The sequence below is a fragment of the Dioscorea cayenensis genome, chromosome 2 (assembly GCF_009730915.1).
Source record: "Dioscorea cayenensis subsp. rotundata cultivar TDr96_F1 chromosome 2, TDr96_F1_v2_PseudoChromosome.rev07_lg8_w22 25.fasta, whole genome shotgun sequence".
In the NCBI taxonomy this organism is placed as follows: Eukaryota; Viridiplantae; Streptophyta; class Magnoliopsida; order Dioscoreales; family Dioscoreaceae; genus Dioscorea; species Dioscorea cayenensis.
In genome coordinates this window covers 1,539,786-1,562,531 of record NC_052472.1, presented here as the reverse complement: position 1 = coordinate 1,562,531, position 22,746 = coordinate 1,539,786, and the positions used below count along the sequence as shown (strand labels likewise).

Below are 22,746 nucleotides of genomic sequence, written 5' to 3'. Positions count from 1 at the left end.
GTATCAAGCAAACGTGATAAGCATAAGAAATTAATTAGTATAATATGAAATCAACTAACTACATAAAATAATAGGCTAATTCTAACACTATCCCTCAACAGGGAGTAGATATTGTAAGACCTTAAACTTGTTGCATAGAGAAGTAAAGCAATCAAGCTGGAGAATATATATCTTACAGTTAGCTGAATGTTGTCATTATTCTGTCAAATGTTTTCTTTTTTAGGGTAAGTGTAAACAACATGCGAGACATTTTTTGCTTACCCTGGGGAGAATGAAGGTCTAAATTTGACCTTTTTTTCCCCTTTGTTGATGATTAACATAAGATATGTTAACTGCTTTTCATACAGTTTGCTTTAGATCTATTGTTTTAATGTTGAAGTTGTACCTTTGCCAATTCCCTTTATAAGGCAATTAGCTAATTGGCTGTAAGATATGATTTTACAGCCTTCCCTTGGATCCCACTCTTGAAAAAATTAAATGGAAAATGAGTAGTAGTTGGATAATTAGATGGAGTGAAGAATAGATGAGGGAGAGGAAACTCTAGATCAACTGCTCACCATGTTTCAACTTATTCTTAGTTGCTGTCATCATCTTGCCTCAAGGATTGAATCCCACATTTCAGATATCAAACTTTGACCATTATCATTGTCTGTTAAAAAATTAGAACCTTACACACAAAATCTACCAGACATGAAGTTGCCAGATAATGTAACTCTTTAACATGAACTTGATATATGTGAGGATTCTTTGTAATGATCTAAATAATTTATCACATTTGGTGTTTCCAATGCGAAATCAGTCATTTAGATATTATCTCTGTGTTAAGTTTAATATTTCCGAAATAATGTTATTAGACTTATTGTGTTTACATATTTTCGTCTATTTTGCAAGTGCTTATAGAGTCAGAAGCAGTTGTTCATGGAGTCCCTAATCTGTAAGGTTGACGCTGATTGCAACAAGCTATTAGTTTGCAAAATGGACTTGGACTGCAAGAAAGTGCTAACATTTGAATCTGAGGTATGTTTCTGTTATATGTTTAACATGCTGATTTTTGTTCAGTTTATTAAGGTTTACTGTTTTATGATAATATTTTAAGTGTTTGTGTGACAATAGTCATGAAATTGATTGGTTTATAATGTGCATGTGATTTTGCATCCATCAATGTATAGCTATAGACTTAATTCTGAACTTCAAAAATAAGTTTTTGAGTTGGGATTTGTGAGATGTGTCTTCTATCCATGACTTGCAGGTTTGATTGGTTTAATGATCATTTTAAATTTCCTCTCCATAGTTTTTTTCCTTTTTGTTTTGCAGATTTGACTCATATTAAGCCCTTGCTTTTCTGACGATTAGGATTTAGAAATCAAGTGCCGCATATAGAATTTCTGAAATTCAAGGATCAAAATTTAATTAACAAGTGCTTTTGAATGCTCAGCTGATAATCTCTCCGAAGCAATTCTATAATGTAGGTTTCTGTATTCATGAATAATCACGATATAGGTCATGACATTTCTAGTGTTGTTTGAATATGTATGATTGCCCCCAAAATTGTTACATTTCTATTTCTGCATTGATTTAATATTTTTTTGGGAAAAAGAATAATGTGTGCTAATATAAGAAATTTGTCACATTAGAGAAAATTAATTTTTTCGTGATTAGGTTAGTATTGATGAGGTATGTGTTGGCAATAAATATTTGGTTATAGCATGTGACAAGATTAATTTGAATAACTACATGAAGGTTAGAAACTCTAAGCCTGTTCTTAAGTTTGTTAAGCATTGCCATAAGACCGATTTCACCCTTTTATGCAAGGTTTGTTGGCGTTGTTTTGGTCATTAAAGTACACTAACCCGAGGTGTGCGAAGTAAGATTTCGGGATTCTTTTAGTTATTTAAATTTAATCTTGTCACATGCATACTCAAATATTTATTGCCAACATTTTGAGACTGATTTCAATCATTTTAGTCTAGATTTTATATGCTTAAGGCATTGATCTGGGTTAATGCTCCTTAATCATTTTAAGCCACATTTGAGCACTGTTTGGAAATCAGAATTCAAAACCCGCATAATTACTGTTTTGACTTACAACATAATTTTCATCTTTTGGATTCATTTCGATCCTTGTCATCTTAGTGCGTATTTGGTTTGCGAATAGGAATGGAAGGAATGAGAATAGGAATAAGAAGGGTAATGGGATTGAAAATTGTGTTTGGTTGGAAAAGTTATTTATTAGGAATGGAAAAAATAAAAGAGTAATTTATTGGGAATGGGAAAGGTATTGGAAGAATATGTGATAAAATTACTTTTATGCCCTTAGTACAAAGAAATAAATTTGTTGATTTATAAATATCTTAAATATCATTATTCATTTTAATTATTATAATTAATTTTTAAAATCACCTATTTTCATTTAATTAAATATATTACTAGGGATAAAATTGTCATTTAATTTTTAGGATTAAATATCTAAATTAAGTAATTTATATTAATTATTAATCACTGTAATTATTATAATTTAATAATTAAATTCTATTTGTAATACATACTTATTTAATATATAATTACTACATGATTATTATCATTAAATATTAATTATTTTAATATTAATATATTGCTATATATATAAATTAGGAGGGGTAAAATGGATATTTTATTTCCCTTTCTATCCGCTCCATCCAAAATGGGGGAAATGGTGATTACCCCCTCACCCCTGGGGGTAATCATTACCCCCATATGCATACTCAAACATGGGTCAAACATGGGTATGCGTAGGGGTAAGCAAAGAATTCCCTTAAGAGAGGAATGATGAAAGCCATCCAAAAACACTTAGTTACTATTTTAATTGTTTTTCTCCCTTGAAATTGTTTCGTTCCTTATTAGTAAATGTGTCTTTTCAAATTCACAATAAAAAAAAAAGGTAAGAGAGACCCACTTTTTTAATGCCTAGTGCTTGACAAAAAGCGCTTGCCTCATTGAAGGTGCCTCGCCCTGGGTGTGTTAAGGTGCTAGTGGGGCCTTGCCTCACCTTGCCTAAGAGCCTAGGCGAGCCTAGGCTTTTAATAACACTAATCAATACTTTAATTAGTCTTGATATTAATAGAGCAACATTAATGTTAAGGTTATATGCACCCCATATTATACATGGATGAAGGAAGACCATGTGCAATCCCAACCATTACATACATAGTGTACACTTTGTAAGATCATAAACTTGCTACCATAGTTGTTAGAGGCATAAGGCACATCTAGGCACAAGGGGTCCTTGGGCTTAGATGCAAGGTGTAGGTGCGCGCCTAAGAGACATTAGGCGCACTAATTAAAAAAAAAATTGAAAAATAGTTTTCATGTTATATGTTTTTATAAGTTTTGAGGAAAAGATGTGAATTCCTTCATTGAGAATAATTGGTAGAGTACACCATAATTTTGTTAGAATAAGGCTATATGGAATATAGAGAGAATGAAGAGAGGAAGAATGAGATGAAGAATGATATGAAGAGATATTTTCATGTAGTGATGTATACAAGTATATATAGAGAAAATGGGCTATATAGTAATGGGCTCTTTAACAAATTTATAGGATTTACAATCTTCTAAAAGACAGCTATTTACAACTATTTATAGCTAATAAAATTTGTAATATATTAACTATGGAAACTATCCTTCAAATATTCCTAGAAAATCTCCTCCAAAATAGGAAAAATCTAAACTAGGAAAGATTCTCATAATTTTTTCAAAATTCAAGAGTTTTAAATTTTTAGAATGTCCTAAAGATTAATATTATAGAAGATATAAAAATATACATAGTAACATACAAAATAATTTTCAAATGTTCAATATAAAATGCAATAACATGATATAATGCATGCATTGAGTCCTAAGTCCTAACTCGAATAATAAAATCTAGTGACTATCATCAAAATCATCAAGTTCATTATTATTATCATCACCACCAACATCGTCAACTTTCTCAAATTTATCATTATCTTCATCTAAATAATCATCTCTAAAATTTTCTTCCTCAGCATCACCCAAGGTTGTCACAGGCGCAAGGCACATCTAGGTGCAAGGGGGTCTTGGAGCCTAGGCGTAAGGCGCAAGGCACAGGCGCGTGCCCGAGCGACACTAGGCGCACTTAGAAAAAAAATGAAAGAGTTTTTAAACTGTTCCATAGATTAATATCATAGAAGACACCAACATGCATAATGACATAATTAGTTCAAATGTTCAAGACCAAAATGCAATAATGTGATATAATGCACCCATTGAGTCCTAACTCATAATAAAAATCTAGCCACTAATCACTTTCATCATCAAATTATTCAAAACCATCAAGTGCTTCATAATCATCATCATCACCAACTCCATCAAATTTCTCTTCAAATTCATCATTCTCTTCATTAAAATAGTCATCTCCAAGATTTTCTTCCTCATCATTGCCATCTCTAGAAATTAAGGGGGTTCTCAAACTAGCAAATGATGGCTTCATTGCCTTCTCTTTCTCCTTTGATGGCCTTGAACTTGAAGCAGTAGTATTTATTCCTTTTCCTTTTTCTCGACCTTGAGTAGTATATGTGTTTTCATCAACCCCCGCCGTTCTTTCAACTGCATCCCAAGTAAGGTCATCATCACCAAACACTAGTTCGTTGTCTCCTTGCTCTTGTTCTAGCGTACCCATCAACCACTCATTTGCATCATTAATATCTTATAAAGAAATGGGGTCAATGCGATCACGGTCATCATATCGACACTTTAGTGCTCGGTTATATTTCACGAAGACCAAATCATTCAACTTTTGTTGATCAAATCTATTCCTTTTTTTAAGTATGAACCTGAAAAAACAAAGACAACATTATATATTTATTATAGTATATAGTTAAGGGCCTTAGGGGTTAATCTACAATATTACAAGGAAAACAACAATATCAAATATATAAGTATAATTCTTACATGTTCAAAAATACTTCAATTATGCTCGCAACCGGATGCGCTACAAGTTAGACTGAGCACTTTGATTGCAAAATCTAGCAACTCTGGAGTTGAGGCTCCATAAGATTTCCACCATTCGGCAATTAATGAAATTAATTAATAACAAAGTTAGTTACACAAAAGTATAAGTTAAATCTTATCAATTTATAACAAAACTTACGTACCTGGTGATTTCAAACTTCGATTCCTAATTGCCAAGTTTCTTCCAAATATGCCACCCGCATTTTGATATATATTCATTTGATTGTTGATTTTGTTTTGACATGAAGCATCAAGAACCAATCTCCCTAGAGTTTCAAGCACTCCATCCATTATCTCACTAGTCCTGATAATCTCCATTGGGTTGGCATAAAAAAATTCCGGATTAAGATAGTGCCCAGCCGCATGCAAAGGTCGATGAAGTTGACATTCCCATCGTTTGTGGATGATATCAAACACATCTTTGTATTGTTCTTCATTTTCTCCAAACGACTTTACTATAGCTTCCTTGACCCTATCCATGGCTTCATAAATGTATCCCATAGCAGTTTTTTTCTCACCATCAACCAATCGAAGCACACCAACTAGAGGACCGAAAATCTTTAAAATATATACAATGCTTGTCCAAAATCTTGTCATCATTATACTAGCTTGTGCTTTTTTCCCGGCAATTTCCTTTGACCACTTACTCTTTTCCCATTCTTCAGAAGTAAACATTTTCCTTAAACAATTCTTCAATTTATGGATTAGTTGAAGTGTGAGAAAAGCCGTGGCAAACCTTGTAACACCCGGCCTAACAAATTCTCTTTGACTGGTAAAACTCCTTAACATACATAGTAACCATGCCTGGTCCAACATAAATGAAGGAGTTTAAGTTGATTGCTCTTTTTTGTACAGTTCTTTTCACATTTGGCATCTTACCAATATCTTCCAAAATTAAATCCAAACAATGTGCGGCATAAGGAGTCTAAAACAAATTCTTATATTTTTCTTCCAAGCGCTTACCTGAAAATAAATTAAAAAATCATCAAATAAATAATCACTTTGAGTTAATAAAGTAATCAAATAACATGTAATAGGATAGGATGGATAGATTAATTTTATACCTGTAAAGACATTAACGGATGTGCTATCAGTAACTATTTGTATGACATTTTTCTCTCCGACACGTTGGATCATGTGATCAAGCAACTTAAACATTTTTTCTCCAGTTTTCACATAACTGGAAGCATCAATAGATTCTAAGAACACAGTTCTTTTTGGAGAATTCACCAAAAAATTTATCAATGTCCTATTCCTCTTGTTTGTCCAACCATCAGCCATTATAGAGCAACCATAATGTGCCCATTCTTCTTCATATGATTGTAGTATCTTTTTGCCATCTTCCATTTCTTTATTAAGCAAGGAGATGCGGACCTCATGGTGGTTAGGTGCTTTCATGCCTATACCATATTGACCAATTGCATCGATCATTACTTGAAATTGAGGATATTTAATGGCATTAAATGGAATTGCTGCATCATACAACCATCGGGCTATTTCTCTACATGCTTTTTCCTGCATCTCCTTCTTGCAAGTATCATTGATTGTTGTTTGCTTCATATTTCCTTCTCTTTTACTTGATTTTTTAGCACTTTGTGTGAAGTATAAATCTATTGGCCTTTTTTGTCATTGTCGTTTCTTTGCATTCAAAATTTTACTAGTTCCTTGGCGCGAGCTCATCAAAATGGTTTTTTCGTCTTCATCTTCTTCATCACCACCAAAAGCATCTACTTCAATAATATTATCCGGAAAATTACCTTCAAACATCTTGCTTGCGTTAGCCTTATTTGTCATATAAGACTGAATCTCTTCTCGCACAGGTGGTGGGCATCTTTGACAAATGCTTGTATTTCTAAAACGTCCCACAATATGTTGTTTAGCTCTAAATATTCCCCCTTTTGTAACTTTATTACAAAAGTTGCATTTCAAATCATTCTTGTTGTTTGGATTAATGCATTGAACATATTTCCAACATGGATCACTTTTTCCACTTGATGATGAAATAGTCTTCTCATTTGAAGAAGCCATGTACCTATTAAAGATAAAATGGCTGAGCAGTGAGCATTTAATTATATATGCTGAACTAAAACTTCAATGGATAGAAAATTTGAATAGAGAAAGATGTGGTTGAAGTGGTTCACCAAGCATAATTTTGAGAATGACAATATGATACCGATCACTACCACAATAGTTATTTCTTGAATAAAAAAAAAAGATATAACTAATTCAGTTTACAATTTCAGAATTTGAAATCATAAACATTAGGTGATCATTTGACATAAACTTCATGATTTTCTACAATGTGAAGCACTTCGCACACACAAATATATGGGAATTCATCAACATAATTCAGATGTATATTAATATAACTATATATTATATAAACAAATTCACAATTTGTGAAGCAATCAACAACAATGAGCATTGAGCAACCAACAAATTTGCAACAAGGAACATCAACCAATTTATATATGTTTCTTTAATATTGAATACACAAATTTTAACAAAATTAAATTTAAAAAATCAACGAATTACACAGGTCTCAGATAGACATGAAAACATAAAGAGAGATAAAGAGAGGAGAGTGTTGAGAATCTTGAGATGCGCTGAATCTCTTCGAGGCATTTTGTCGAGCAGGTGTTGGGCAACAAGAAATTTGGTTGGTTTCAACTTTCAACGGATCAGTGATGGGTTGAGCAATGAGCATTGAAGAGAGTGGAAGATGAGCGTCGTCGGGGTTGTGAGTGTGGCATGATTGAGAGATGGGGAGAGAAGAAAGTGAGGAAAAGGAGACGTACCACGGGGAGGTAGGTCAGGTAGCGGACCGGCGATGCTAACCAACAGACAAGGCTGGATACGGTGCTGACTGCTGACCAGCAGAGCAGCTGGTTGCAAAGGAGAAGAGAGCATGCCAGATGCAAAGAAGAGGAAACTAGGCCGGATGCGGTGCTGACCAACAGACCAGGCCATATGTAAAGGAGAGGAGACCAAGCCGGATGCAAAGGAGAAGAGATGAGTGACAGCTGAGGGGTATGCCTTGATTTGGAAATTTTCTCTAATTTCATTTGAAGATGCAAGATCTGTGGATCAGATTGGCTGAGGGTTTTCTTCAATTTAAATCATCAAGATGCAAGATCTGTGGATGAGATTAAAACATAAAATCAAAATGTGTGGCCATGATTAAAAATAGAAGTAAATGAAGAAAACATACCTGAATACCATGGAGGCACGCCTAGGCCCGCCTAGGCGAGAAGGCGCGCGCCCCCTCGACACCACCCGCCTGATGTGGATAAAGGCTCACAACCGTGTGCCTTGTGCGTCTAGCGCCTCAGGCGCGCCTGTGACAACCTTGGCATCACCATCTCTAAGAATTAAGTGGGTTGTCAAACTAGTTGATGCCTTATCATTCCCCTTTTATGGCCTTGAATTGAAGTGTTGAGCTTTATGTTCTACTTGTCTGTGGTTGCCTTAATTTTAAATGGATTTTGATTACATGTTTTAGTTTTATGTAGGTTTTTTTTTATTTTCAGTCACTAAGATGTGTGGACATGTTTAAAAGTCAAAGTAAAAATAAGAAAATGTAACAAAATTGATAGATGCTATAGAGGTGCGCCGAAGCCCTCCCTCGGTGCCTAGCGCCTAGGTGCAGAGGCGCGTGCCTTCTTGACACTGCCCGCTTAACATGCATAAAAGCGCAAGCCTTTGAGTCTTGTGTGCCTTGTGCCTTAGGATCATAAGGGAATTGACATGTTCCACACTTCCACTTTAAGATTTAGCTTTCATTTTTTTGTTAGCCTACATCCATATCATACACTGCTTCCCCTAACAATTCTATTAATAAGCAATGGAGGTGCTGTATCTATAAATAATGAAGTTGAAAGTTCTACTGGCTTTCATCAGTGAAGGTATCATGAAGACACTATTCTAACTTAAAATAACTTTGATAATTCTTAGTTTGAAGCCCTTAGAAACAACAATGATGATGATGATGATGATGATGATGATGATCACGATGATGGTGATGATGAGGATAAAAGTACCAATGATATTGAAAGTCTTTTTATCATTGTGCTAGAAGGTGTAATAGCCAATGACACCATACCTACTACAATCTCAAATATGTAGCGAAGAACAACTGTGGCATCAATTAATTACACATGAATTGAACCCACTTTGATATGGTGCCAATATATTGGCGTGACGCAACAACAATCAATGATGTAGAACCACATTATTCATTTGAGATGAAAAGTCATTATTGTCAAATTGAATTGAATTGAATGACTCCACCATGAGAGTTCTCCTCATTATATATAAAAAGTTAGAGATTTACAAGGCTAATTTTCAGCAATTACAATAACTAAATCTAGGCTGCTTGCTAGCAATTAGATCTATCTAAATAAGGAACTTACTACTTTATAATATATTTATAGCTATAATACCAATTAAGGCTTGATATATGCTGTCATCCCCCCTCAAATTGATGCTGGTTGATCAAGAAGCATCAATTTGCCCACGAGAAACTGATGACAATGTCGTGTCATGGCCTTAGTAATTACATAAGCTATTTGGAGATTAGTGGAAATATGAGGAAGAGAAATAAGATGAGCATCTAAGGCTTCGTGAATAGAATGGCAATCCACCTCAATATGCTTGATACGCTCATGATAAACTGGACTGGCAGCAATCTGAATGGCACTAGTGTTATTAGCATGAAGTGAAGTAGGATGAGACTGAGAGAAACCAAGCTCAACGAGAAGGCCACGAAGCCAAACAATCTCAGAATAAGCAACATGCATAGCGAGGTATTCGGACTCCGTGGAAGATTTAGAAACACGATCTTGTTTCTTGCTTTTCCAAGAAATCAAGGAATTACCAAGTAATATGCACCAGCCCGTGACAGATCGACGAATATCATGGCATCCAACCCAATCAGTGTCACTGTAGGCAACAAGATGAAGAGGGGAACTAGCTGGAAAAAAAAAGCCACGATAAGATGTCCCACGAAGATTGTGAATGATTCGATGATTAACAGCTAAATGTAGATGATGGGGTTTTTGCATGAATTGACTAACTTGCTGAACAACAAAAGAAATATCTGGGTGAGTAATAGTCAAATAGTTCGAGCTGCCCACTAGTTGTCGAAATAGAGTAGGATCAGAAATGAGAGCACCCTCCTCACGATGGTACTTTGAGTTTACCTCGAATGGAGTATCGACAGAAGAAGTATCTTGGAGACTAGCTAAATGAAGTAAATCCTGGGTACTTATGTTGATGCAAAAAAATACCAGAAGAATCAATATGGACTTCCAAACCCAAGAAATAAGTAAGAGGACTGCGATCCTTAATGTGAAATAAGGCTTGAAGATGTTTCACAGGAGCAATTAAGACGGAGTTGATCCCAGTGATAACAATATCATCAACATAAACTAGCAGAATTACAATACCAGTAAAGGTTTTGCAAAGAAACAAAGATGAATCATATTGGCTCTGCTTGAATGAAAATTGGAGCAAAATTGATTTGAATGTATCAAACCATGCTTGAGGAGCTTGTTTTAATCCATATAGAGATCGCTTCAACTTACAAACGTCAAAAGAAGAGCAGAAAGACAAGCCAGGTGGTAGAACCATGTAAATCTCTTCTTTGAGATCACCATAAAGAAATGCATTCTTAACATCCATCTGATAAATTGACCAACTTTGTGAAGCAACAATGGAAATAACCATTCGAACAATTGTCATCTTGGCAACCGGAGCAAAAGTTTCTTCATAATTGATGCCATACTCTTGTTTGTTACCTATTAGATGGATAGGTAATTCTGGAAGAGTGCCTTGGAAGGGCATTTGAGAGTTGATTGTCAGTGGAGGAAGCAATTTGGGTAGGCTTAGATGTCAGGTCAAGCTCAGAAAGTTGTAGAGTTGGACGTTGTTGTCGTGTATACATCAATCCAGGCTTGAACCGTTCAAAAGTAGTAGACACATAATCAAAAATAGGAAGAACAAGAGGCCCTGGCAAAGACTCAACATGAGTAGGAAAGAAAAATTGATTTTCAAAGAAAACAACATGATGAGTATACGAAGTCTGTTAGGTGATGGATCATTGCTGTTAAAGAGCCCATTACTATATAGGCCATTTTAGCCTTTTACTTCTTGTGTCTATATATACTTGTATACATCACTACATGAATATCATTCTTCATCTCATTCTTCCTCTCTTCATTCTCTCTATATTCCATATAGCCTCATTCTAACATGGTATCAGAGAGGGTTTAGAAATTTAACTCCGGTCATCTTCGCCGGTCATCATCGTCATCTTCTCCGGTCATCTCTGCCGGCCTCCTCCGTCAACTTGTTGGCCTCCCTCAAGAAGCCGACCCTTCTCTTTCTCACCGGTCATCATCGTCATCTTCTCCGGTCATCTCCGCCCGTCCCTCCGCTCAAGTTGTTGGCCTCCCTCAAGACGCCGACCTTTCTCTTTCTCACCGGTCATCATCGCCATCTTCTCCCGGTCATCTCCCGCCGCCTCCGCCAAGTCGCTCGGTATTTTTCCCCATCCTAAAATTGTCGGCCTCCCTCAAGACGCCGACCTTCTTTCTCAAGTCGCCGCGGTCTCTCCTTCCCTCAAGTTGCCGCCGGTCCTCTTCTCCTTCTTCAAAGCACCGACAATACGCCGACAACAAGACGCTGATGTACACACAGACCGACACTACGATGGCACATCACGGTGATGCTGCAAGATCGACACACTACAGTGACGACTAGACGCTGATGTGCACATGCATCGACACTACGATGACAACGACAGCAGTGATGTGCAGCAGATCGACTACGATGACATCGCACTGATGATGTGCATACGCATCGACACTACGCTGATAGCGCAAAGCTGATGTACACATACGCATCGACATACGCAAAGACATGGCACGAAAGAATATAAAACAAAGAATTGTGCGCAGTGTTAAAAATGTCGATCCCGCCTCGCTCCTCTGACCCGATTATTGGCAGTGGTGCTCTTCCTCACATCGACATTAGACTTAACGGTCAAAATTATCGTGAGTGGGCATTTTTCGAGATGCATGCTCTTGCGATCAATCGTCTAGCCTCTCATCTACTTGACGATCCTCCTGATGAGGCGACGACTATTGCAGCTGGTGTCAAGGCTTGGCGGGTTGCCGATGATCGTGTCATGGCTATCTTGTGCATGAGTACTCGACGCTTTCCATCGGGATGAGCTTTATCGATCATTTATCGAGAAAAAGAAATTTGGGACTATCTTCAACAACGTTATCTACACACCAGTGAGGCACTCCGGTTCTCCCTACTACAAAACCTGCATAGTCTTCAACAACAGGATCTATCAGTGGAGGAATTCTACACGGTATTCACTCGGTATCCGGTCAATCGATGCTATGGTGCCAAAGGGATGCTCCGTTGCAAAGAATTGTGTCTGCAAAAGAAAAAAACATGAGCAACAAAACCTCATGTTTCGCCAGGATGCGCCTCGCTCCGAAGTTTGAGCCCGTACGCGTTCAGCTTCTTGGACGTAATCCTCTTCCGACCTTTGCTGAAGCACTTGCCGCCTTGATTGCTGAGGAGACACGCTTCGTGCTTTTCGCTACTACCCGAGTGATCTCACACAATCGCTTTTTGGCAGCTTCTCATCGGCTCGCGGTGATTAAGAGTCCTTCGCTGACTCTATCACCGCACCTATCGCTAAGAAGACAGTCATCGTGCTCAAAGATCGCCTCAAGTTGCATCCCGAGCAGCTTTTGCCGAAGTTTTCGATCAGCGCCCTCCGGATCTCGCCGCGGAGTTGCTCCCCGGGGCTTCTTCCCGATCCTCCCGTCCCGCACATCCGGATCCGCCGCCTCAATGTCGACCTCGTGTACTACTACTTCCTCTTGGATTTTTAGACTCAGGGGCTTCTTTTCACATGACCTCCGATGATTCTCGACTTTTCATCCCGCAAACCTCGCCTCCCGATGGTACGTATATTCGCATCACCGATGGAACTTCTTGTTCTGTTTCACATCAAGGGATTCTTTCTACTTCTTGATTTACTGTTCCTAATGTGTCCCTCGTTCCTCAGCAAAGGATTCTGGTGGCTGGAAAACGTTAGCAGAGGATGAAAGGAGATGAAGGAAATCTCAAAACGGATTGAACTTCTCTCACGTCTGAAAGGAGCAGTTTAAACCATTGTGAAATATTTTAACTAAAAACACCCATAAATTAATGTTATTGCCAGATAAATGTTGCTTTTTTACGAATTAATCCATGTTTTTTGTAAAAATAACTAATAAAATTGAATTTATAAAATAATATTATTTTAAAATGAAATGAAAAGTTGTCTCTTTGATAGATGTGCTGTTTTTTTTAAATCAGAAGCAAAAAAATATTATTATTCCTAGAAACTAGAGCTTCTCCTTTAACTCAATTGTCAAACTCAATTGCAGACAATTGCTAGTGCAATTGATTTGCTTTGGAACTAACATTGTCACGAGAGTTAATTCGTAGTAATTCCTTTTCATCTTCCTTTTTTGCTTTTCTGTTGGATAATCTGAGTTACAAGCATACTGTTTTTCTTCTTCCTCTTGCTATCAACCTTACAATTTGATAAAAATGGTGTTTGGTAAAAGAACAAAGGAGTGAATTGTTGAAGATCCAAGTGATTCAAGTGATGATAATACTACAAAAATAATCTACTCTCAAGGGATTCAAGCAACCAAGCAATCAAGAACTCATGAACCACAAGAAGATGATGCCAAACCAGATTCCAGATCCAAGCCCCTTTCATCTGAAGTAATACTTTTGGTCATTCACAAGGCAAAAATCCAGGTGGAGCTAAGGTGTGGATGTGCAAACATTGCAACAACCAGTATACTAGTTCATATTCTAGAATACATTACCATTTTTTTGGTGCTTCGGTACGGATAAAAACACAGAATCAGAGATGCCAAGCATTGTTGAAAAACCGTGAAGAATATGAAAGTGTGAAAAGGATGGTCCTGATAGAAATTGAGGAAATGATTCCACTCTTTCATTGTACAACCTTACAATTATATATACAGCTATAGATAACAGTAACTGATATGTACAATAATACAGACAATAATAGTTTTCAGTTACACATAATTTTAGGCTATAATTGCTGTAACAGTAGCTTAATTTACTCCTTTAACACTCCTCAAATTGATGTTGATTTAAGCATCAATTTGTCCAGCAAAAATTCATGTCTACCTCTTGTCATAGCTTTTGTAAATATGTCAGCTAGCTGGTATTCAGTCTTTATGTGTGGTAAGGTAATAAGCCCTTGTTGTAGAAGCTCCCTAATGTAGTGACAATCTACTTCAATATGTTTGGTCCGTCTCATGAAAAAAACAGGATTATTAGCAATTTGAATAGCACTCATATTGTCAACAAAGAGTCGAGTTGGTTCATTCAACTTCACTCCAAGTTCATCTAGTAATCTTTGAAGCCAAACAATTTCTCGAACATGTCGCAGACATAGAACGATATTCTCGCTCGAGATGACTTGGAAACACGATCTTGCTTTTTTGCATTTCCATGATATCAATGAATGACCAAGAAACATACATCAACCTTTAATTGAATGACGAGAATCTAGGGCATCCCCGCCTCATCCGCATCCGTAAATCCTTTTAACAATGAGCATAGAAGAAGATGGGAAGAAGATACCTTTCCTAATACTTCCTTTTAAACATCGGATTACATGATGCAAGGCTGCTAAGTGAAGTTGTCGAGGATCAGATACAAACTGGCTTAGAATGTGAACTCGCGAAGGAAATATCGGTCTTGTCATGGTGAGATATACCAAGCTCCCAACAATCTTGCGATAGTGTGTGGGATCTGAAATTGGCTTCCCATCATCTTTCTTGTATTTGACATTCACTTCCATGGGAGTGTGAGCAACCTTGTCATCGCTAAGTTGGCTTTCACGTAATTATATCACATGTATACTTGGTTTGATTCAGTCCCTAAACCATTAGATGCATAAGTTACCTCAAGGCCTAAAAATAAGTAAGCGCTCCAAGATCTTTCATATGAAATGATGAATGAAGTATGGCCTTGATGTCAAAGATTCCTCGCAAAGATCATTTCCAGAATGATAATATCATCAACGAAATAAGCAAGATAATCATGCTAGCGTAAGTTTCTGCAAGAACATAGAATGGTCATGAGAGCTTTTGCGAAGCCCGAGAGGCACAAATAGTGGTATGAAATTTTTTTAAACCAAGCTCGTGGAGCTTGTTTTTAAACCATATAACGATTTTTATTTTGCAAACATAACTCGATTGTTGTGGTTGTAACGGATAACCAAGAGGAGGCTTCATATAGACCTGCTTCCATCAAATCTCCATGAAGAAAAAGCATTTTTTTGACATCTAATTGATGCAAAACACCACCGATTGATAGACGCCAATGCCAAGACAACACGTAATAGTAGTCATTTTTGGCGATCGTGAGCAAACGCTTCGCCATAATCAATCCCATATTCTTGCTTATAGCCTCGAGCAACTAGCCTTGCTTTGTAACGATCAAGACCGCCATCGCCCTTCAATTTGACTCAGATATATCCACTTGCTACCAATGACTTGACCATTTTGTGGATCTGGACAAAGCTCCCATGTGTGATTATCTTACAAAGCTTTCAATTCTTCATCCATAGCTTGTTTCCAACATTCTTGCTCCATAGCTTCCTTGTAAGATGAAGGAATAGAAACCTGTGCCAAAGGAGACAGTAAGGCTGATTTGGGTCCACAATTTTCAGGTGAGTAGCCATATCTTTTTGGCGGTACAGATTTGCGCTCTGATCTTCGAAGAGGAGTTGCATCTTTCAGGTACAACTCCTATGTCTGGCATAGATTCAGATGCAGCAAGGAGGATAGATATTGGGCATGTGATGGAAGGTTTAGGACGACGAGCGTATTGTTTAAGAGGATGTGTAGGTAATGATGGTGGTAAAGTGCAATCAGAGGAAGAAGGATGAGAAAAAGAAGTGATGGATGGATCAAGAGAAACAATACCTTGAACAGAAGAAAGAGGTGAAGTCACAGTAGTCCCTTGGTGCTCGTCATTCTGATCATTGGAGTCTACGAATGAGGGTAGGAAAGATACTGCAGAAATTGAGGATGATGTGGGTGAAGAATAATAATAAGAGTTTTCTATGAAAGTGACATGCCTAGAGATGCGAATTTGTTGCTTAATTGGATCAAAGAAAACAAAACCTTTTTGATTATCAGCATACCCAAGAAAAACACACTTAGCAGCTTTGGGTGACAATTTATTTCGCTCATGAGGTGGAAGAAGAACAAAACAAATGCAACCAAAGACACGAAGGTGAGAATAGACAGGAGGACGATCATAAAACATTCAAATGGAGACTTGTTGCCAAGGTGATGACACGGTTGTCTATTAATGAGATAAACAGCCGTTTTAATAGCTTCTACCCAAAATCTTGAAGGTGTTGAGGACTCAACAAGCAAGGCACGGGCAAGTTCCAAGAGATGTCTATTTTTCCGTTCAGCAAGCCCATTTTGTTCAGGTGTATAAGGGCAAGAATGTTGGGAAACAATGCCATTGGCAGAAAAAAATTTGCAATAGCAACTGAAATAGTGGAGGCAACAGAATCTTGAATCATCTTTTGAATTGATTCAGTGGTCAATCGTGTCTCACCAAGGGAATTAGGCGTGACAAATGAAGTATCTGTACTAAAGAAGGCTTTGTGTCCTTGTCTTCGCCCTTGCAATAGACGAGATTCAGATATAATATGGCCTTTTTTCTTGCAATAGTTGCAGAAATTTTTCTTCTTGCAATGTGAAACGACGTGGCCATATTCTTTGCAATCATGACACTGGATTTGGCTTAGGTCTTTGAACCGTCCCTTTGGTTTAGTATTTGAGGAGAATAAGGCCCCATCAAAAATGGTAGTTGAATGATTGAGTGTGGCTTGTGTATGAAGACGAAGTTTCTTCCTCAAGAAGATCAGCAATAATTTCATCCAAATCGGGTTGTGATTGGCGATTTAGAATACTGGCACGAACAAGTTCAAATTCTGGTCTCAATTTCATCAAAAATTGCATTGTCCTCGCCTTCTTGCGTTTCTTCAAAACATGTTGGAGAGCAGCTACATCAATGGAACCAATTGTTACCAAGTCTTGTTCGCACCATAAAGCCATGAAACCAGAATAATAAGCCCTCGAACGCCTTTGTCCCCTTGAGTATACTGAGAAATGTCATATTTCAATTGAAACTCTCGTGCTTGATTTGATTGAGAGCATAATTTCTTCAAGTAACTCCACATCTCTCAAGCTTTTCACAAAGCCACTAAGACTCAAAGCAGTCTCTTTGGTTCATGGAGTTAAGCAGCCAAGAAATGACTTGAAAGCATTCTTTGTCTTCCATTTTATCTTCTCTAGGGCTTCAGTAGGTTCACATGTAGTACCATCTATAACCCCCAAGAGATCCTTCCCTTCAACAAACATACGAACCGGAATTCTACTAAAGGATAATTCTTCCCATCGAACTTGACAATACTAATATTTTTCCATAATTGGATCACAAAAACAAAAAGTTAGAGATCAAAAACTCCTTTCAGAAAAAAAAAATCAGGACCAGAGATCAAAACTCTCTAAGAAATTGAGTAGATTAGATTGCTATCTCTGATACCATGATAGAAATTGAGGAAATGATTCCACTCTTTCATTGTACAACCTTACAATTATATATACAGCTATAGATAACAGTAACTGATATGTACAATAATACAGACAATAATAGTTTTCAGTTACACATAATTTTAGGCTATAATTGCTGTAACAGTAGCTTAATTTACTCCTTTAACAGGTCCAAGAAGCAGAAAAGGTTGGTGTGTCTTCTTCTTTAAAGAATTCTATTGTCAACAAGAAGCAAAAGCCAATGGTTGCTAAACCAATTGAGGAGACTTTTGGTATATTAGAGAGAAGCTTGGTGGATTTGAAGATTATGAGGGGATTATGTGCAAATGGCATACCCTTTAATGTATTACGAAATCCTCAATTTGTTGAGATGGTGAATGCAATTAACAAAGCTACAAAAAGATATAAACCTCCTTCATTTGAAAAGGCAAGAACAATTTTGTTGAATGAGTGCAAAAGAGATGTAGAGAAAGATTTAGTTCCAATAAAAGATACTTGGTACACTCAAGGGGTGTCTATTGTTTCTGATGGTTGGTTCGATGTCAAGCATCAACCATTAATCAATGTCATTGCAACAAACAGTTGTGGGGCGATGTTTATGTTTACTGAAGACTTCTTAGGAATTGAAAAAACAGGGGCTGTAATAGCTGAATTCTTATTGAAGTCTATTAAAGAGATTGGAGCATCAAATGTTCTTCAAGTTGTTACTGACAATGCAGCCAATTGTAGAGCAGCTGGGAAATAAATTGAAAAGGTACATAGACACATTTTTTGGTCACCATGTGTGGTTCACCCACTCAACTTGATTATAAAAGATTTTGCCAATGCATTTGAGTGGTTAAGAAACACATATAGGAGGGGCAAAGCAATTGTTAAATATTTCATAAATCATACACATGTTTTGTCTATGTTTGGAGCACAATGAAAATTAGGATTTTTGAAAGTTGCCAAAACTAGATTTGCTTCTCGTTATATTCTTTTAAAGAGGTTGCTTGATTGTAGAGAGGTACTTGCTACTACTATTGTCCTTAGAGCATGGAAATAATGGGTAAAAGCAGGAGATGAAAACACTAGAGAGATGGGGAACATTGTAGCTGAAACTATTTCTAGTGAAAATTTTTGGGAGGATGTTGAAAATGTGGTTATGATAACAAAGCCTATTTATTTGTTAATTAGGTTTCGTGATCAAGAAAGTGCCAAAATGGGAGAAGTTTATGAAAAAATGGATACCGTGCTAAGACATATTAAGGATATCATGAAGGGTAATGAATATGAAAGTGATTATCCTTGTATGGAAAAGAAAATACTTGAAAGATGGGGAAAGATGAATATTCCCATGCATTGTCTTGGAGTTGCTCTAAGTCCTCGGTTTTTTGATGTTCGTTATCTTTCTACTTCTGCACCTGGTGGATATCCTCGAAGAGCTCCAAATTGTGACAAAGAAGTCGTTTTGGGAGTTATGGAAGCTTTCAACAGAATTGCAAAAAATTCCAGCTTTGGAGAGAGCAATTTACCAGTTTTCACTAAAGAAAGGACTTTTTTCATTGGCAGCATCACAAGTTGATGCAGTCATAATGGATGCTATAGAATGGTGGTCAACTTACGGTTCACAAACTCCAGAGTTGATGGAAGTTGCAAAAAAAAGTGCTTTCACAACCTATTAGCAGTTCATCGGCGGAGAGAGCTTGGAGCACCTATTCTCATATTCATAATGTGCAAAGGAATCGTTTGAATTGTACAAGGGCTGATAAACTGGTTTTTATTTACTCAAACATTCGTCTTCAGTCAATATTCAATGAAACTTATGTAAATGGTCCATTTAGAAAATGGGACATTGATCCAGATAATGCATTTCTGGAGAATTCATCAGTAAGGTTACAAGACATGAGATGGACTGGCTTGGATAGTGAATTTGATGATGAGAATCATGAGATACTACCAGGAGAAAATGAAGAAATGCAAGAGGATCATGCACATTCAAGCAAGGTTTCAGAAGAAGGATGCATAAGTATGACTAAAGGGAAGGCAAAGATGTCCAAGTATTGAACATTGAAATGTTGAAGTATGAAGTATGAACCTTGAAATCTTGAATTATGTATGTTGCAGCTTTTACTTCATGACTTATGTATGTTGCATCTTTTGTTTTAAAATATTGAAATGTTGAAGTATTGAACCTTACATTATGACTTATGTTGAAGCTTATGTTTTTAGACCATTAAAAGTTTTGGATTTTGAAGCATTCTTATAATGTTAATGTGGTGAAATGAGTGTTGCACAACCGCAAGTGCACGGTTTTGCCAAGTAGTAAATAAGTATCGATCCCACGAGGACCAAGTATTGATTACCAATCTATTGCAACAAGAGATTATCTAGACAATTAAAAAGGTAGGATTTAGGAATAACAAGAAGCAGGGAATAAAACACAATCAAGGCTGAAGGAACACAGGGCTGTGGATCTTTCTTCAGATTAAAATAGACTTAGGTTTGGGAACTCACCACAAGGTATAACATGAATGATGTGTTGGATCTAAACTAGATTTGGGCATATCTCTTAAAGGGCATTAATCCTAAGCTACTTGTCACTCTCTTTCAAGAGATAACAAGTTAGGCTTGATCAAGGCTATCTCCTACTTTCGTGTTAGATAAACCCTTCTCAAAACCTGAATAAAAACAGTGATTAAGCAATGAGCCCTCAAGAACTGCCTTTCAGCAGGTTCAGGGTGATTAATGAGGTTCCAAGACCCAGGTTATCCTTTAAGTTAACCTAGATCTCTAAGATAGCAAGCAATACTTTCACAATCACAAGCTTTGACACAAATCAGAAATCAACTCAAGAAATCTACCATTAAGCATAAAAGATCCATACAAAATGTATCAACACATCAAACACATAACACCTCGGGCTAATCCCAAATCTAAGAAAAGTTCTACTCACACACCATCTTAATTACAAAGAAAAAGATGGGAAGAGAAGAAAGTCTGCAGAAAGCAGCACAACAAGCTGAGAGGACTCCCTATGATGTCTACAAGGTTTGATCTTCAATTTCCAGCTCTCCTCCCTTCTTCAACTCTCTCCAGGTCTTAAGATCTTCCTTTTTCCCTTTCTAGCCGCCAACCCTTTTCTCCCGGCCTTCCTTGTTGCCCTGAAGTCACATTCTGATCCTTTTATATCCAAAAGATAGAAGCTGGGCCCCAGCCACTTTACAGTCCACATGTACTTCTCGTAGTACACAGGCAGGTTGTGGATTTCCCCAGTCTCCAGTTTCAATTCCTGCTTCCTACAATTAAAACAACTAGAAAGAGTAGTTTGTGCAAAAAGAAGGGGAAAATAATAATAAAGACTAGGAAAAATGCATGAATACTATCTAAATGCATGATGTTAATAATGCAATTTGTATGTGCAACAATGAGCAGGATTGAAGTTTAACAATTTAATCAGATTCAATTAATATCATTAGTTCAAATTCTAGAAAAGTTTAAATTCAATAACAATTTGTATGCAGCTAAATCGTCCTCAACTTGTTGGCATGTTGCGATTGTAAAATGGATGATAGGCTAATGGTCAAATCTCATCTCTAGTATGTTAATGCCTTTAGTTTTGCATAATTTGCTACAAATGTAGATTCTGAATTCTAATTTTAAAGATAATCTTTGTAAAACTTTAGAAACCTGTGAAATGAGCATTTTGTGAAATGAGCTTTTATGTTTTATTAACCTTTAGATTAAATTTTAAACTTATGAAATGAGCATTCTATGATGTTTTGTTTTAATGTTCATGTCAATTAAATCAATTGAAAGTCTGAGACATTATTCATAAAACACTTGTTTACATCTAACCAAGATTTTACAAAATACATAATATATTCTGTTAGTGATCCCAAAAATATTTTGAACCGTACCACGATCTGGAACATTGTACTGATGAAGTATACCCCCTTCGTACCATAAAACTTTTAAACCGTGATCTACGTTCCCATTTTCGTACCTCGTACCAAGGCGTACCCCGTTACAGGTACAGGTGCGTTTTAAGAGAGTTTTTTGGGCTTTTGGACCGTATATAATTGTTTTCAATTCTTGTCCCCCTGTTCTCTTAGTGGATGGGCATTTTTGCATGGAAGAGGAATTGAACTTTGTTAATGGCGATTGAAGATATTGAAGATCACATATTTCTTTATGCTTCCATCATAGTTGAAGGTGAGAATAAGAAAAGTTGGTTTTAAATAATGCATACAAAACATTAGATTTAGCTCGACTTATATGCATCATCCCCAATGGATTTAAACGTGATGCCACGTCATTAGTGATTGTTTTCCTCCATAATGTGGCATGTTCATTGGTACTGCTTATAAATCTTATTGATAACATTTTGCAACTTTGCAAAAGTCAATCTGGTGCAGATCTCTTTTGGAAGGCATCGACATTTGTATCAACACAAAAATTTGAGGAATCGATCAGCATATTGAGAAAAATATATCCCATTTTCACTAGTTTTGCATCATCTATTAGGCCAAAGAAAATGTGGACAATGTCGCATAATGGTGTTAGGCAATATAGGTGCCATAACACTAACTCATCACTAATTTTTGACTCAATTCTGATTAAAAGCCTTTTTTTTACTGGTAAGAGTTTTTTTATCATCTATTTTCCACAACAGTGATTTATTTATTTTTTTCAAAAACCCATGGGTGTGGACTTGCTATAGATTGGAATTTGACAACAAACCAAGAAGGCTTTGTGATGGTATCAAGAAAGGCAAATACTTAAGTGTTGCTCGTTTCAATCATGATGAATTTTAGGTTACAAAATGGTTTAATGAGGAGATGATTGACTATGAAGTAATCATTGATGGAAATTTTCCCACATACACTTTGGATTTATGGTTGCTCAATAATTCCCATGTATACATATGTCGAGGATGGGTACCATTGCAAATTCAAACATCTGCACTTGTTATGTTCTTCTTGATAGACTATATGCTTTTATTAGTAGACATATGGTCTTTGTTTCCGTCCAATGCTAACTTTATACTTTTGGTAACCTA

At 36.7% G+C, this 22,746-nt stretch overlaps 1 protein-coding gene and 1 long non-coding RNA gene across 2 annotated transcripts in view; one reads left to right on the top strand and one right to left on the bottom strand.

Annotated features, from left to right (window-relative positions):
- Positions 1 to 22,746, top strand: part of LOC120277212 (DNA-directed primase/polymerase protein) — a 37,850-nt gene that overhangs the window by 8,561 nt on the left and 6,543 nt on the right. Inside the window, exon 9 of the mRNA XM_039283969.1 lies at positions 901 to 1,017. Within this exon, the coding sequence (XP_039139903.1) occupies positions 901 to 1,017 (117 nt within the window). The remainder of the gene's footprint in view (positions 1 to 900; positions 1,018 to 22,746) is intronic.
- LOC120277222 lies at positions 4,275 to 8,102 on the bottom strand. The gene is made up of 4 exons (XR_005541486.1): positions 7,806 to 8,102; positions 6,072 to 7,039; positions 4,948 to 5,970; positions 4,275 to 4,829 (listed from the first exon to the last, which is right to left on the bottom strand). It is a non-coding gene; the product is annotated as an uncharacterized LOC120277222 (long non-coding RNA).